Source organism: Sinocyclocheilus grahami, unplaced genomic scaffold (assembly GCF_001515645.1).
Source record: "Sinocyclocheilus grahami isolate Dianchi unplaced genomic scaffold, SAMN03320097.WGS_v1.1 scaffold362.1, whole genome shotgun sequence".
In the NCBI taxonomy this organism is placed as follows: domain Eukaryota; kingdom Metazoa; phylum Chordata; class Actinopteri; order Cypriniformes; family Cyprinidae; genus Sinocyclocheilus; species Sinocyclocheilus grahami.
This window is the reverse complement of record NW_015505541.1, coordinates 382417-397510: the sequence shown is the minus strand read 5'-3', so window position 1 is coordinate 397510 and position 15094 is coordinate 382417. Positions and strand designations below refer to the sequence as shown.

The following is a 15094-nucleotide window of genomic DNA, read 5'->3' as shown; positions in this document are numbered from 1 at the left end:
CCATCTGCATCCTTTGCAATATATCCAAGTCTATTAAATAACTCCCCACCAGCAAAATCACTTTTAAAAGCCTTAATTACACAACGATGGATGAAACTGCATGAAGAGAATGAATAACATTCCGTGAATCTACTAATTAAGTGAGGAATAATCTAATAATAATCTGTTTTAATGCACAGGGTAATTTGATTAGCTGTGCTGATAATATTTTGTTTAATAATTTTGTTCTATAAATGTCTTACCTTTTAAAAGTTCATCACTGCGGTCTCTTCTGCTGCATCTCTACGGCGCTGATAGTATGAGCGCTAACTCTATTGAGCGATTGAGCGGCTCCACGATCCGCCATTGCCGTAAAAAACTGGTCCATTGAACTGAACGGAGTAGTTGGACTCTACAGCTCTACAGCTCTGGTCCATTGAAGTGAACGGAGTAGTTGGACTCTCTCTCTCTACAGCTCTGGTCCATTGAAGTGAACGGAGTAGTTGGACTCTCTCTCTCTACAGCTCTGGTCCATTGAAGTGAACGGAGTAGTTGGACTCTCTCTCTCTACAGCTCTGGTCCATTGAAGTGAACGGAGTAGTTGGACTCTCTCTCTCTACAGCTCTGGTCCATTGAAGTGAACGGAGTAGTTGGACTCTCTCTCTCTCTCTCTCTCTCTCTCTCTCTCTCTCTCTCTCTCACTCTCTCTCTCTCACTCTCACTCTCTCGTCCATTGCAACGTCACAAATAGTGACGTCAACACAATGTAGATTTTAAACCCGGAAGATGTAAATAGCGCAAAAAAGCTTAAAATTAACCAGTTTTCTCCAACAGTTAAAATGATCGGATGCTAACATTGTCTTCTACGATGTGCAGCACAAACACCTCTGCTAAAATCTCAGAAAAAATAGTCTGGGGTTTCATGACCCTTTAAAAGAGTGTGGGAGTCTCTGAATGCTTGTCACTTTATTTCATTTTCATATATCTCATATTTATTTATATGCCATTTGTGTCTAATACCAAGTTAGCAGAGTTTTATAGTAAAAATAGCCGGAATTATTGTTGTCATGGTGATTTTTTTTATGTAACACTTACTCGTCGAAAATCTGCAGGAGGTCCTAACTCTCCCCCTCTTCCTCTACGATGATCCCGTTTGCCTCTTCCTCGATGGTGGTGGTCTCCTCTTCCGCGACCCCGGTGCTCTCCCGAACTGCCGGCCTCAGCATCACCTCCACCTCCACTTCCTCTTTTCCAATACCCACCGCGTCCCCGACTGTGTCTGCCTTCCATAACTGAACATGAAAAAAATGAGAACTAATGCCGAGACTGTAATCGTGTAACACCACAACCGTTGTTACACTTAAAAGAGAACCCTTTTCAATGGGGAAACGTTCCGCCCGTTCAACTAGTTCCGCCTTAGTTTATCAAATGTGCATCAAATCCAAAGTTTAAGCTGGTCAAACTGAGGGAAAACAGTATGAGTATGAGTAGTATTAAAAGCAGTAGAAGCAGCGGTGTGTGGGTAATGTGAGATCTGGCTCGGTGCTTATTCCTTTGCTTAAGAGAATGTAAGAGGTAGTTATTGTATTTTCAAGGATGAACACTTTGACTGACATATTGACATATTGCAAAAATCAATAAGTAAAAAGCTGATATCAATAGATATCACCGTACTTCCCTAGTTGATCAATCACAGTACTTTTTTTTCATGTTTATGTTTAAATATGCAAATGAGGAGCTATCTAATTATATAGGCCTATGGACTAATCTGCATATATTTCTGCATATATGTATTTTGAATGTGTTCTTGTTATGGAAACAATATAATAGTCCTGAATAGCCCAAAATTGACCAGTGTATGAAAAACAATGGATTTGCCTAGTAGGCTATTGTTATCCCATAAAATATTTGGCCCGCATGAAAATCATTAGTTTATAGGCATCAAACACAAAACATGCATTTTTCTGCAATTTCTGTTCAAATGTTCCTGTTTTTGTTCAAGTGTTCATTCTCTTTATTGTGTTTTCAGACTATCCATTGCCAGGAAAACATGAAGAATATTCATTTTCATTAATTCAAGAAAATTTCATCAGTTTTCTAACCGATCATCAACGGTAACAGGATGAACATGGATATTCAAAATTTAACCGCAAGTGGAAATGTCTCTGCTATCCTGCCTGCCCCATACAGTCTGTTGGAAGTCATAACCATTGCAACAGTATCAGCAGTCGTGAGTCTCATCACAATAGTGGGGAATGTACTGGTGATGCTCTCTTTCAAGGTCAACAGCCAACTTAAGACTGTTAACAACTACTACTTACTCAGTTTAGCTTTTGCAGACCTCATTATCGGCGTGTTCTCAATGAACCTATACACATCTTACATTCTCATGGGATACTGGTCTTTAGGAAATATAGCATGTGATCTGTGGTTGGCACTTGACTATGTTGCAAGTAACGCATCGGTGATGAACTTACTGGTCATCAGCTTTGACAGATATTTTTCTATTACAAGACCGCTTACCTACAGGGCTAAACGGACCCCGAAACGTGCAGGCATCATGATTGGCTTGGCGTGGTTGATATCGTTTATATTATGGGCTCCACCCATTCTGTGCTGGCAGTACTTTGTTGGAGAGAGAACGGTTCCTCCTGACCAATGCCAGATCCAGTTTTTCTCAGAACCCATAATCACATTTGGTACAGCCATAGCGGCCTTTTATGTACCGGTATCCATCATGACAATCTTATATTGCAAAATCTACAAAGAAACAGAAAAACGTACTAAGAACTTAGCAGAACTCCAAGGATACCCATCGCTGGACAGCCATGAAGACCCTAAAGTACGAAAGCCAATACTACGATGCTTTAGCTTTAAAAGCAAGAGGGACGGGACTCAAGCATCATGGTCTTCATCCAACCAGAGTTACTTAACTAGGACAACATTGCAGTCTGAAGACTTGTGGACAAAATCAGAGCAGGTCACCACCCTGAACAGTTACACATCATCAGAGGATGACGAGCGGTCCGTCTCTGAAACAACTCCACACGAATCATTCAAGAACCAAGAATCGACAGTCAATAAAAATGGACAGCTGGTCTGTCATGAAGACAGCAAATACCTAAGTGATCTTGCAAAATGCTCCCAGACAAACAATAAAAAATGTATGTCATACAAGTTCAAGCCGATCCTTAGCGACATCACTGCTTTGCAAGGTAGTACCGAAGCCGATGGAATAAACACAGATCATTGTCAGTCCTCAGAGCCACAGGCTCCTTCATCCACATCCTCTTCTACCAAACCAGAAGATCCAAACTTGAAGATCCAGATGACCAAGCGGAAACGAATGGTCCTTATCAAGGAGAAAAAGGCTGCTCAGACTCTCAGTGCCATTCTTCTGGCATTCCTCCTCACCTGGACCCCATACAACATCATGGTGCTTATCTCCACCTTCTGTTCTGAATGCATCCCAGTGTCCCTCTGGCATCTGGGCTACTGGCTCTGCTATGTCAACAGCACCATCAACCCTATGTGTTATGCCTTATGCAACAAGACCTTCCAGAAGACCTTTTGGATGTTAGTCCTCTGCAAGTGGAAGAAGAACAGAGGAGAGGAGAAACTGTATTGGTGTGGCCAAAACCATTAAGTAACAGCAGAGACAGCAGACTGTAGATCATAATGAATGATCAACAACAATTGTTATATTAAATGGGCGTTAAAATGACATTTTAGCTTATGATGTGCATACAGTGCCACAGACCATATTCTTTGCCATGTTCTAGGCAATATTTTGTGTACATATTGTTTATATTGCCATATTGATTTGAAAAAAATTATATAATTTATTAATGGTATTTAATTTAGCTTCTGTTTTCAAAGTTTATAGATCACTTAACATGTTTACACAATAGTGTATTGTAATATTGTAAAATGCCTTAAGGCTAGGGATGGTGAGGACATTAAAATAAAGATATGGATTGTGAACTTATTATAAATACCTAACACACACAGTGTTTATTACATGATTAACTTTTTTGTGATAAAATTATTTTCATATATTGTAAGCCGTGGTCATGTCAGTGATCCTGCATGCATAGAAACGTTTATTGAAATATCTGGTGTGCAAAGCAATGTTGTTGTATTATGTTTGCAGAACTGCCAAAGCATCACTGTAGAGAAATACACACAAAAAGATTGTAGCTTCCCTCTGGATGTAAAATTCATTTATGGCAGAGATTCGATCACATTTTACAGTTCTACAGCATCCCAGTGTGCACTGGTCCATAATAGAAAAAAAATCTTTCATAATTGTTGTGCCAAGAATTAGATCTGAAATTACTTCAACATTAACACATCATATAAACACATTTATAAATGTTGCCTGGCTGTTTTCCATTCATATTGTTTAATGAGTCTCTACTCTTTCTGTTGTGATGACATGCCATTTAATTTGATGTGAAATAAATGTTTTAAAATGAAATTAACTCAACTAATTGAAACATCAATCTGGATTTGGCAGGGGTTCCATCTTTTATTAATGTCTTCAGTCAAACTGAAGATTTAAAACTACCCACTGACATACTAGCAGCCATTTACCAGTTACTTATGAAATGTTAGTCTTAAATGTTGATGTCCATACATTTTAGCATGCAAGCATCATGCTGAGAACAGTAGACAAATAATTGAGACGGATATTTTCCACCAGTTTATTTCCATTCAGTTTAAATAAGATTATACTTCATAGCTTAAATCTTATGCATTTCTCATCTTCATTCACAGTCTTGTACAAACCCAACAAGATATAGTAAATATAACCTAAAAGCTTTATTTCAAGTAGTTATGAAACAGAATTGGGGTCAACATCACCTCCTTGGGCTGGTCCGGAAACACATGGTATCACTGCAAAGATGGACCCTCATATATTTTGTATCTATCTTCACCCTTAAGCTCAAGTGTGCTTTTGAAATATCCCAGGCTAGAAAGCTTGAGACAAACGGAGCAAAACAACTACATACATACAGTAAGTACTAACTTCTGCATCTGATTTTGGCTTGTTATGCAGCCGTAATGCAGCTATTGCATCAACCCAAAGAACTCAACAGCCAATCAACAACATGCTCAATTTTACTTACTAAAGATTTAATTCTCACTTTTATTCAAGTCATAACTGAGGTGAAACTGCATTGACCTCAATTCTGTGAAGGAATCATATCCGTGTGATCTTTTGCGCAGCAGCAGTAAAGGCATAGACTAGCATCATTATGTTAATTGCATTACATGATATTGAAATGTTTTAGCAAAACTGAATATCTTCGTAACGGTCTTCTCTTGGAAGAGAAATCTTGACCAGACTTTCTCACTCATTCTACTTGTAAAGTTAAAACATCCTAATTAAGCTCTAAAACAAAAAAATACATAAACATGCCTCGCTTGATCCCTACTGGTTTTATCCATTACTAGATTTTATGTATAGTTTTCAGAGTATCATTACAATGACTAAAATGATCTGATTATTAACAATGCATCCAAAGAATACACTTAAGCATGGAAAAGTAGTACAGTGCAAACACAGTCTTGCTTCGTCAAGCATTTCAGTTGAAAAAGAAACTGTTCATATATATATATATAAAAGAGGAAACCCAGTAAAACAGTGTTAAAGTAAACCGACAAAATACACAGCACTACCTCCTCTTCGGAGCAACACTTCTGCTGCCTTTGTTGCCTCCGCTAGATTTACTGGAGCCCTTGGAGAACAGTTTAGTCATGAATTCAGAAACATCTGGCAATTCTGGGTTAGGGTTCAACATATTCATAGATTGCTCCATTTCCTGCAGGAAAAAAACAGACATTAAATTGTATAAATAAAGCAATATGCAGTGGATGAGAATGTCTGTTCAGGATGTAACACTTGTATATACGACTTCTTGTTACCTTTCTCATCTCAGGATCATTCGTATTTACCACCTTTGGGAGCAGGACGATGATTAATAAGGGAAGAACCATCATCATGACCTAAGGACGACAAAATAAGTCACAACAGCTATTAGAAACCTTCAACAACACTTATGTCATAGCTAAATTATTATTATAAATGGCTCCGAAAATGTGCCTTAATACTTAAGTCAATCTAAACTAGAGGACATAAAAAATCTAGTTAGAGAATAAGTAAACATAAAATAAACAATAACTGATTAATTTCCAGTGAATGAAGTCAATCCATGTGCATCTGAAAGAAACAATTATATGATCATACCATTGGGTTCATCAGAAAATCAGTCCAGCCCCAGGTTTCTCGCTTCATGAAGTAGGTGTGAGGACCACTGGATCTGATCTGAAGAGGGTACGGCTGTCGAATAACTTCAGAGGTTTTGATGTAATTCACCAAGCGTGCCCTAGGGTTCAGTAGCATTCTAACATTAACTTAGGTGCTCATGAAATCACATATTAGAAGAAGGTAAGAAATGGGAATGTTTGCTACCTCATTTTCCCTTTGGAGGTAATATCCACACGAACAGGATCAAATCTGAAAGATGGTGATACGATTTCAACCACATATGAGCCAGAAGGCACATCGTTGACAGCAAAGCTCCCATCAGTCCTGCAATGGAAATGTATGTGGTTAATTGTGGAACCTTGGCAAAACGTTTAATGGCTTGTTATTAAACCCGTCTAATCTGAATAACAATGCCCTGCAATGATATTACTAGACATTTTTCACAAATACATTAGAAAACGTATTTATATAAGAGAAAGCTTCATTGCAAGAGAGATGATATCATGTATTGGGACACGCTACAGTAAATCAAGGACTGACACACACAAATGAATATTTACATCGCTTTTTTGACGTTAGCATTGCTGGTGATATATAACTCACTTGAGAAAACCAACATATTCCTCTCCTTCCACCAGGATTCGGGCTGTGGAGATCCAGTCTTGTGTTTTCACTCCGGGAACGATCGCTCGTCCTTCGATTTTGAAACGGTCTCCATTTGACTGAGAACCTGCTACAGGCCCTGGCTCTGCGTCGGAGAAACACCATGACAACGCAAACAGAGCCTGCAGCGCCACATATATATCTAACAGACGTTTCATTTGTTGCATCATGTATATATGACGTTTAAAATGTACAATATTTCACTATGCGTCAACCTGGACCACGAGAATAGGACTCAGCTGAAGGAAGTAAACGGAACTCAGAACGCAGAGACCGGAAGAGCATCTGGTACACCACGTGATTATCCTTGAGGCGGGTCTATTTCTATGGGTGGGGGTTTCGAATTGGTTCTTTTAAACAGTTCGTGTTGAATGAATGGCTTCAAATATCCTTTACATCACTGCGGTGCAGTAAATAATAATAATAATAATACAATTAAAATAAATCACTGCGGAGCAGCATGCATACTCCAATTCGTTTAAGAAAATCCATAGGCACATACTGCTGTTTATTGCGTTGTGTTTATTTTGTATCTTCTCGTCTCCCGGTTCAGTTTGTTGCACTAGCTAAGTGGTTCCCAACCCTGGTCCTGGAGGCACCCCAACACTGTACGTTTTGCATGTCTCCTTAATCAAACACACCTGATTCAGGTCATCAGCTCATTAGTAGAGACTCCAAGATCTGAAATTGGTGTGTCAGAGAAAGGAGACATGCAACATGTGCAGTGTTGGGGTGCCTCCAGGACCAGGGTTGGGAACCACTGCACTAGCTGATTCTTATGAAACCTTAATGTGAGATAAAATTAAAACCAATTTAGTGTGTACATAGATAAATAAATACTTAAACTCATTACTAATTGAGATTTTAAAAATTCCAGTATATTTATGTTGAACTGCGTCCCCACCGTTCAATGCTTGGTTTCACTCAGTTTTTATAGTCTTATGGTTTCACTACATATGCCTTTATGTCAACTCAATGATCCATTCTCAGCTTATTAGGAGTCAAACGAGTTGACGAATCGTTCAGACTGGTTTTGTGAATTATGGTTGCATCTCTGCTGAACAGTACAATGAACATTGTCTGCAAATTTAGCACAGCTTGTTTTTTTGTCTTAATCATTCAGCAACTTTTCTGACGTCATATCACTTTTGACTAGGGTTGTGCAAGCACATTATTGTTATGGTAATTTTTTTATCTTAGTGAACATGTGAATACAATGTAAATATTCATATAAACTTCAAAAAAACATTTAGTTTATGTAGATTTATTTGAAAGCTGATTAAAAGAAAAATCACTATGTACACATTACACTCAAATATCCATTCATGATCAGGCAATGGACAACAACACACTCATAACTTAAAACTCTTGCAATTCAAGTGCATGTCTGCAAATTTAGCACAGCTTGTTTTTTTGTCTTAATCATTCAGCAACTTTTCTGACGTCATATCACTTTTGACTAGGGTTGTGCAAGCACATTATTGTTATGGTAATTTTTTTTATCTTAGTGAACATGTGAATACAATGTAAATATTCATATAAACTTCAAAAAAACATTTAGTTTATGTAGATTTATTTGAAAGCTGATTAAAAGAAAAATCACTATGTACACATTACACTCAAATATCCATTCATGATCAGGCAATGGACAACACACTCATAACTTAAAACTCTTGCAATTCAAGTGCATGTCTGAAAAAAAAAAATCTGATAAAGGTACACTTACACAATCACATCCACTTAAGCAGATTCACACCATAGCACTACAAGTGCAACAGTTAAAACTTCTGCTTGGCACTTCAGCGAGTTGCCGGATTCCAGAGAGTCTCATGGAGTTGATTATGTGCCCCTAAGCAAGTCCACTTCAATGTGAAGCAGTCATTCAGTGCCTGCAGGAAGAGTTCCTCCTCCAGTGCTGAAATCAGAGTGTCTGAATTGTTCAGTTCATGTATTCCCAATTCACCACAGCTTACTGAGCTTCAGATTCACCAGCTCCAAACCAATCAAAAGCTTAAAATGCACCAAGGGTTTGTAGTGGTTATCTCCATAGTGTGCTACAATGATATATCAGCGCAGTTGTGACATATACGATTCTATAATCTGCGGAAAAGAGGATGATTAAGAAAATAAGGTAAGACTGATTTTTGTGAACAATTGCAATTTTTCACTTGACTAGGAAAAATAAAACACCTTCGCCGTTTCTCCTACAGTTCCTGGAACTGAGCTTAAGTGTCTCTTCCCCTCCCACAGTTCAAGAAGCGTCATCTTCATTGCCTGAACATTCCTGCTGGATGCAAACATATTCAGTTACAGCTTCCAGCTAACATTTATAAGATGTTCTGTCACTTAATTTCCATGTATTCATATAAAAATGAAGCACCTATCATTTGAAAAGCCATCGTGCAAGCTTTTGTTGTTTGTGGAGAGCTCAGACCACCATTTTTTAATGATAGATTGAACCCAGTGTAAAGCTATGATGAGGTGTCTGGAAAAGATTCAACCATTTAAAAGATTAATTTAAACTTGAGCAAAATGTATAATGACAATAAACAACGATAGCAAATAAAAATACAGGACTAAATACTTACTCTTCATATTTAGTGTTAAGAATCATTTTCACTTGTGGTAAAAGGTCAACACAACAACCTATTGAAATACACGGCTGTTCTTCCTGAAGACTATAGAGGGAGAAACTGGTATGAAACAACATATCCATCAAATCTACAATTGACAACAATGACAAACTTTGAATTTTAAACAGGTCTTAAATATGCTACCTTTTTATGAGTACAGGCAAACAGTCAACAAGCACCCCTGTGTCTTGTATTCTGGGGAAAAATTTGGTTAACATGATATTCATAAAATGTAGAATTGCAAGCATCAATTATGCCAAAAAATGTGAGAAAAATGGGAATTCAACATGCTGTAAACAAATATATTTATACTTGCAATATTTACACTACTGTTCAAAATTTTTATCTAAGATTTATTTTAATGTTTTTGAAAGAAGTCCCTTATGCTCACCCATTGCTTCATTTATTTGATCAAAATACCACAAAAACAGTAATATTGTGAAATATTAATGTCAAACTTCAAAACGCTAACCTGTTCAAGTATGCCACTAGTTCACTTGCGTTTTTCCGCCAAAGAGTCAACGCAACATTCAGTCTCAGATTTCTTCCAAAGAGCACATGAGTCATTGCTTCATGGTCCTCTGATAACTGAAATTCAACAAATGATTAGGTTAGTGCAAATATTACAATTTGATGATAGATCACCATTTTGTCTTGATTGATATTGCAGAAATAGAGGGGTTGATCACTATATCATCATCACATGTGGACAATAATGAATAAGAATAAACAGGAAAGTTTCAGCTTCGAACGACAAGAACATAGTCAACATAAGCACTTAGGGTTGCAAAGGGGTGGAAAATTTCCGGAAACTTTCCAAAAATCCCTGGAACATTCCAAAAAAATCCTGTAAGTTTCCAAAATTTCTGGAATATTTCCGAAATTTACTGGAAATTTTCCACCTTTTTGCAACCCTACAAGCACTAGCGTGCAGCATATCTCACCTCAGTGAGATAATCACTGTATTTGGAGCCAGCTCCTGCCATTTTTGAGGCGTCTGTTGAGTTCACAGCGAACCCACAGTTGTCACTGTAAAGAATAGCCTGCACGTCATCAGCACAGGTCAGTTCATTTTCTTTGTTTGCCATGTCAGATGTCCTGCTTGCGGTGGGCGATCTCCGACATGCTCTTGATCCCACCCCAGAGTGACGCGTTTTCTTCTTGCTAACCACCGCTCGCTTCGCTTTGCTGTATTTGTGCACACAACGGCCCACTGGAAATCTGTGGGATGGAGAATAATGCACGCTCAGCTTGTCAAAACAAGTAATAATATGAAAGGCCATTAAGTTAGCATTGCTATGGACCAAAAACATACCTCTCTTGATCGGTTTCGTCCTTAAGTGAATAATCCACCTGAAAAAAGACAACAGTAAAAAGCTAACATTTCAAATCTGTCAGATTTTAAAACACTAGACAACATACACTTGCCCACTTTGTAAATGGTAACAGAAAAACTGTCCATCATCACACACTAATACGTCCATCATATACTATGTGGTTTCGGTGTTGACACGTTCAGACTGCAATAGTGGGGCAAAATCTGGGCAAAAATTGTGTAGTGTATTCCAGCATTAAAGGGGTCATATGCGATTTCAAGTTTTCTTTTGTCCTTGTTGCAGGGTTTCTGCAGACTTGAACAAGTTAAATTTAAGACATTTTTAATAACACCTTATATGAAATTTAAGACCTAAACCTGTATTAGAAATACACATTTTATTACATACATACATGTAATACGCATAAATAATGTTTTGATATATAAAACATTGAATACTGATATTTGAAATAATTTAAAAAATGAAATTAAAACCGCCAGTAGGTGGCAGTAAGTCACTGTTAAGTCAGTCATTGCGACTGAACCGGACTGAACCGAATCATTTAAACGGTTGATTCATTCGGGAACGAAACACCGTCATGTTGCTCAGAGACACAAAACAGCGCTGTGGCTTTGTTTGGAATTATTTCTGTTGGCGAAAACAGCCAATATGGTGTCCAAAACGTAAGTCTCTTAATAAAACTTCTAGTTTATTGAACTGTTGTAAAAAAAACATTATCACATTTGTATATGGAAATTTTTGGAGGAAAAAAAAAAGGCACTCTTACACGTGACCTTGAGTATAAATATACACATTTTCTGCCCCCATGTCTTGAATTTGTAATCATTCTGAATGTATTAGACTGAATCATGCAGTGATCAGGCAGAGCGCACTAGACTTCACGTAATGCGTGCACTGTAGGTGTTTTGAATGTTTGTTTTTTTTGCGTCGTGAGAATATTGAGCAAAATAGCTCACTTGTCATGGTGTTATTTAACTATACCATGTTATGAATAAACTAAACATTTAGAATTTTTACCTCAGTGTGTTTCTTCTGAGTTTATGTGTGCTGTCACGCTCATTTGTTCTGAAGTCTCGAGACAAACAGAGTGAGCCTCAGCGCGAGCTTGTATTCTGTATTTTGCGAGCTTACTGCAGTTCTCTCTGATGACGCAGTAACTTACCGCGGGTCTGTCCAATGATTGTAAAGTCATTAGGTCCGTCAGACTGAAGATATTTTAGCGGTAATGAGACCAAAAATAATTAAGACCCATCGAATCCGAATTTAGGACATTTTAAGGCCTTATATTAGGAAAACGTTAAGACATTTTAAGGACCCGCGGACACCCTGTTGTTGTGTTACAAGCTGTTTGTTCATGTAAAAGATCCATAAAGTTGCAAAGACTAAAGTCTTTGTAAAAATTGATGCGTTTCAGAAAGGTGGGGCATAGAGGAACAATAATAATGTACGGTATGTGGAAAATAATGTGTTTTATAACCTTAAACCGCGTAAACACATTGCATTACACCAAATAATGTTCTTTTTAGCAACATCATATGACCCCTTTAAAATACTTAATATTGTATTTGTAAACTGAAAATGAGCCTCTATTAATCCCACCCAGCACAAACATTACAAACAATTTGTCCTTTTTTTTTTGCCATTTTTACTCACCTCCCTCATGTTCTTCTCATCTCCAGAACAAACCATACGTTTGAGAAGATCATGGGTCTGGGCCTGCTTGAGCCGGTGGATTTCTGCATTACTTCCAACATGACTTCCAGTGGCCATAATAAGGGACTCTAAAATACAATGGCAAAAAACACATTAGCCGGCACAGGATGCATGATGTTGTTAAAGCAAATAGCTGCGGTTTGTTTGTTCAAAGCCTCCATTGTAGTAGCTGTGTGTAGCTTCTCCTTTAGAGATACGAATCATATAATCAAATTCGTCAATTGATCTTCATGGAATATTTAAATGTAAAGCTTTTTCTATTGTTAGACAGTCTGACACAGTAGCAGATTTTGACTAGGCCTATATCAATTTTTTTGCTTTCCAGAACGTTCAGTGAACAGCAGTTTTGGTTATAACATAACCAAATAACTAAAATAACCATTAAAAAACGTTTTAGGTTTTCTTCTTTGGGTTTTACCAAAAAAAGACACTTGGTTCCAAAAAATAACCAAACGGAAACCATATGCTAACGTTAAGAGAACGTTATGTGTTTGCTAGAATAAGAGCAGTTCATAAGGAATGTTTCAAAAACCTATCTAGACAATACTATATATGCTATGTACAAGTCATGACATTCATATTATGCCAGTGTAAAGAATATCGCATAATTCATTACCAATGGACGTCTTACCACGTAGCACGTTACGCTGAGTCAGAGGATGAATCTATGAATCGTTTGATTCAAACCTAATTAATAAATGTCAGATTAACAATCTAATATGCCTGGTAAATATCTAGACATCTGTCAGACGGAGCTTGAGGCCTCCAATGATGTGTCGCTGCTGTTTAGGTTTAGGATCTGTTAGCACTGGCGAGCTAATTAAGTCAACTACACGTTGACAAACAGTCAATAATCTTTGACTAAATTGCAAAAGACAAGTCTAGAGATTAGTCTACACTCACACTGGCATGTGCATATCAAAGCAGGCGATGAAAACACACCAGATAGCTAGTTGCTAAACAAACAAGTCAGGCTAATCACCTGCTAGCAAACAAGGACTTGGCACGTACAAAATCTATAACTTGTACAACGCTGTCAAACCTCGCGTATTTCGCAAGCACCCACCATAACATTGTGTAAAGTTGTCTATGCATCCTAAAGCACGTTATATATCCGAGAGCGCTTCCATGCACAACCAGGAAGAAACGGGAATTTGAGTAGATTTCAGAAGGGAGGAAGGACCATTCAAATAAATACAAACTTGAAATGCTGGGATGGGTGAAGCACCAGAGGAATGAGGGTTTAGCGACATCTGATGGAGCATTAATGGAACTGCTCGGCTTTGGAAAAAACATTTCACTGGTTTCTCCATGAAACATCAACTAAAATTGCACGCTCTTAGAAATTTCTCAACCAACGCCATGGGGTGCATTTTTAACAAAACAGTGAATGGATTATATATATATAGTGATGGTGATAATATATCACTTAAAATACTTTGAAGTCAACCTGCAACCCCTCTGGAGGTTTGCTAAGGCCCCTAGTGGGCCCTGGCCCTCCGGTTGACAACCACTGTTTTATATTAATAAATAGAAATGCACATGGCTTTAGTTAAAAAAGGTCTTTAAGATAATCAGAAACATACATTAAGTAGGTTTCACTGTGAATTTTAAGTATTGGCCTTTTTGATGCAGAACAGAAAAGATAGAACATCACAAATAAAGGGCCTTAATAATTATTAATAATTTCATTGTAATGGTGCTTTAATCTTCAGTGAGAATCTTTTTAGAATTGATGTTTGTTAATGGTAGCATCCCTTAGCATCTCATGACCTTCAAAGGTGACCTCATGAAGTTCAAAGGTGTTATCAAAGGTGATGACTATCATAGTGCCGATGTGATCATTAGGTCATGAAATGCTCCATGAAACCACATAGTAATGTGACATATAATTACTGTGATATAAGCACTTAGAGGTTTGAGGTTGACATCATACAGATCCCATGTGAAAGCAAAGGCAAATTTCAGTTATGAATTATCCTTCACTGATGTTTTCTTACCGTACAGTTAAGATAGTGAAGTTCAGCCAAACCACTTATAATGGATTAAAATACAGTGAATATTGTCATTAAACTACATCTAGGAAGGATCTACTGATAGATAAGTAGATTGGTAGACTGATAATATGAATGCAGGAATATTTATGAACTACTGAAATGGATTTGAACGTATAGACGCAGCACACTGCCATTGTTTTTTTTATAAACTCTTCTCTGTTCTAAAATAATTTCTGAAGTTAAGCTAATAAAAGGCAATGCCATATCTTGAAGAATGTCTCATGGAAGACAAATCTGACCACAATTCAAATAAAAAGCTGTTGAACTGATGGCGAAAACTGAATAAAATAGCCGACATTAAGACTCATATTCAGACAGCCACAAAAATTCACCATCCAGTTCCACTCTTATTTGGGTTGCGCAAGTCTTTCAATAAAAATAATAATAATAGTTACTCTTTCAAGAGTCACTATTAGACTACAATCATAGCTACTATTT

General features: G+C 37.5%; 4 protein-coding genes and 1 long non-coding RNA gene across 10 annotated transcripts in view; 2 read left to right on the top strand and 3 right to left on the bottom strand.

Annotated features, from left to right (window-relative positions):
- LOC107549092 (cell death regulator Aven-like) overlaps positions 1-1371 on the bottom strand; it is a 30868-nt gene extending 29497 nt beyond the window's left edge. Inside the window, exon 1 of the mRNA XM_016230032.1 lies at positions 1075-1371. Within this exon, the coding sequence (XP_016085518.1) occupies positions 1075-1269 (195 nt within the window). The 5' untranslated portion in view covers positions 1270-1371. The remainder of the gene's footprint in view (positions 1-1074) is intronic.
- LOC107549095 (uncharacterized) overlaps positions 1-14340 on the top strand; it is a 20269-nt gene extending 5929 nt beyond the window's left edge. The window contains exons 2-3 of the long non-coding RNA XR_001604530.1: positions 10160-10163; positions 14330-14340. This is a non-coding gene — a long non-coding RNA (uncharacterized lncRNA). The remainder of the gene's footprint in view (positions 1-10159; positions 10164-14329) is intronic.
- On the top strand, positions 2108-3625 carry LOC107549091 (muscarinic acetylcholine receptor M5-like). Its single transcript, XM_016230031.1, has one exon. It carries the CDS (start codon positions 2108-2110, stop codon positions 3623-3625), a length of 1518 nt encoding a protein of 505 aa, XP_016085517.1.
- LOC107549094 (ER membrane protein complex subunit 7) lies at positions 4672-7471 on the bottom strand. The gene is made up of 5 exons (XM_016230040.1): positions 6857-7471; positions 6458-6577; positions 6233-6371; positions 5911-5991; positions 4672-5807 (listed from the first exon to the last, which is right to left on the bottom strand). Exons 1-5 carry the CDS (start codon positions 7084-7086, stop codon positions 5661-5663), a joined length of 717 nt encoding a protein of 238 aa, XP_016085526.1. The 5' UTR covers positions 7087-7471; the 3' UTR covers positions 4672-5660.
- On the bottom strand, positions 8538-13795 carry LOC107549093 (KATNB1-like protein 1). 6 transcript variants are annotated; one of them, XM_016230035.1, is made up of 10 exons: positions 13582-13657; positions 12540-12667; positions 10865-10902; positions 10494-10770; positions 10022-10137; positions 9694-9744; positions 9505-9609; positions 9297-9401; positions 9107-9203; positions 8538-9016 (listed from the first exon to the last, which is right to left on the bottom strand). In XM_016230035.1, the coding sequence occupies exons 2-10, from the start codon at positions 12654-12656 to the stop codon at positions 8984-8986; spliced, it is 939 nt and encodes a 312-aa protein (XP_016085521.1). In that variant the 5' UTR covers positions 12657-12667; positions 13582-13657; the 3' UTR covers positions 8538-8983. The 6 variants fall into 6 exon arrangements, with proteins under 6 accessions (XP_016085521.1, XP_016085522.1, XP_016085520.1 ...); XM_016230036.1 differs by lacking the exon at positions 13582-13657 and adding an exon at positions 13231-13443; XM_016230034.1 differs by lacking the exon at positions 13582-13657 and adding an exon at positions 13666-13795 and having other exon boundaries at positions 8539-9016.
- Positions 14341-15094: the final 754 nt, after the last annotated feature.

Excerpts from the sequence above, each read along its gene's own strand:
- LOC107549091 (XM_016230031.1), top strand. The coding sequence starts at position 2,108 with ATGGATATTCAAAATTTAACCGCAAGTGGAAATGTCTCTGCTATCCTG.
- LOC107549094 (XM_016230040.1), bottom strand. The coding sequence starts at position 7,086 with ATGATGCAACAAATGAAACGTCTGTTAGATATATATGTGGCGCTGCAG. Across the intron at positions 5,992-6,232 it reads ATTTTCTGATGAACCCAATG|GTCATGATGATGGTTCTTCC; the intron begins GTATGATCATAT and ends TGTCGTCCTTAG. Across the intron at positions 5,808-5,910 it reads ATGATCCTGAGATGAGAAAG|GAAATGGAGCAATCTATGAA; the intron begins GTAACAAGAAGT and ends TTTTTCCTGCAG.
- LOC107549093 (XM_016230034.1), bottom strand. The coding sequence starts at position 12,656 with ATGGCCACTGGAAGTCATGTTGGAAGTAATGCAGAAATCCACCGGCTC. Across the intron at positions 10,903-12,539 it reads ATGAGAAGAACATGAGGGAG|GTGGATTATTCACTTAAGGA; the intron begins GTGAGTAAAAAT and ends GTCTTTTTTCAG. Across the intron at positions 10,138-10,493 it reads ACAGTGATTATCTCACTGAG|TTATCAGAGGACCATGAAGC; the intron begins GTGAGATATGCT and ends GTTGAATTTCAG.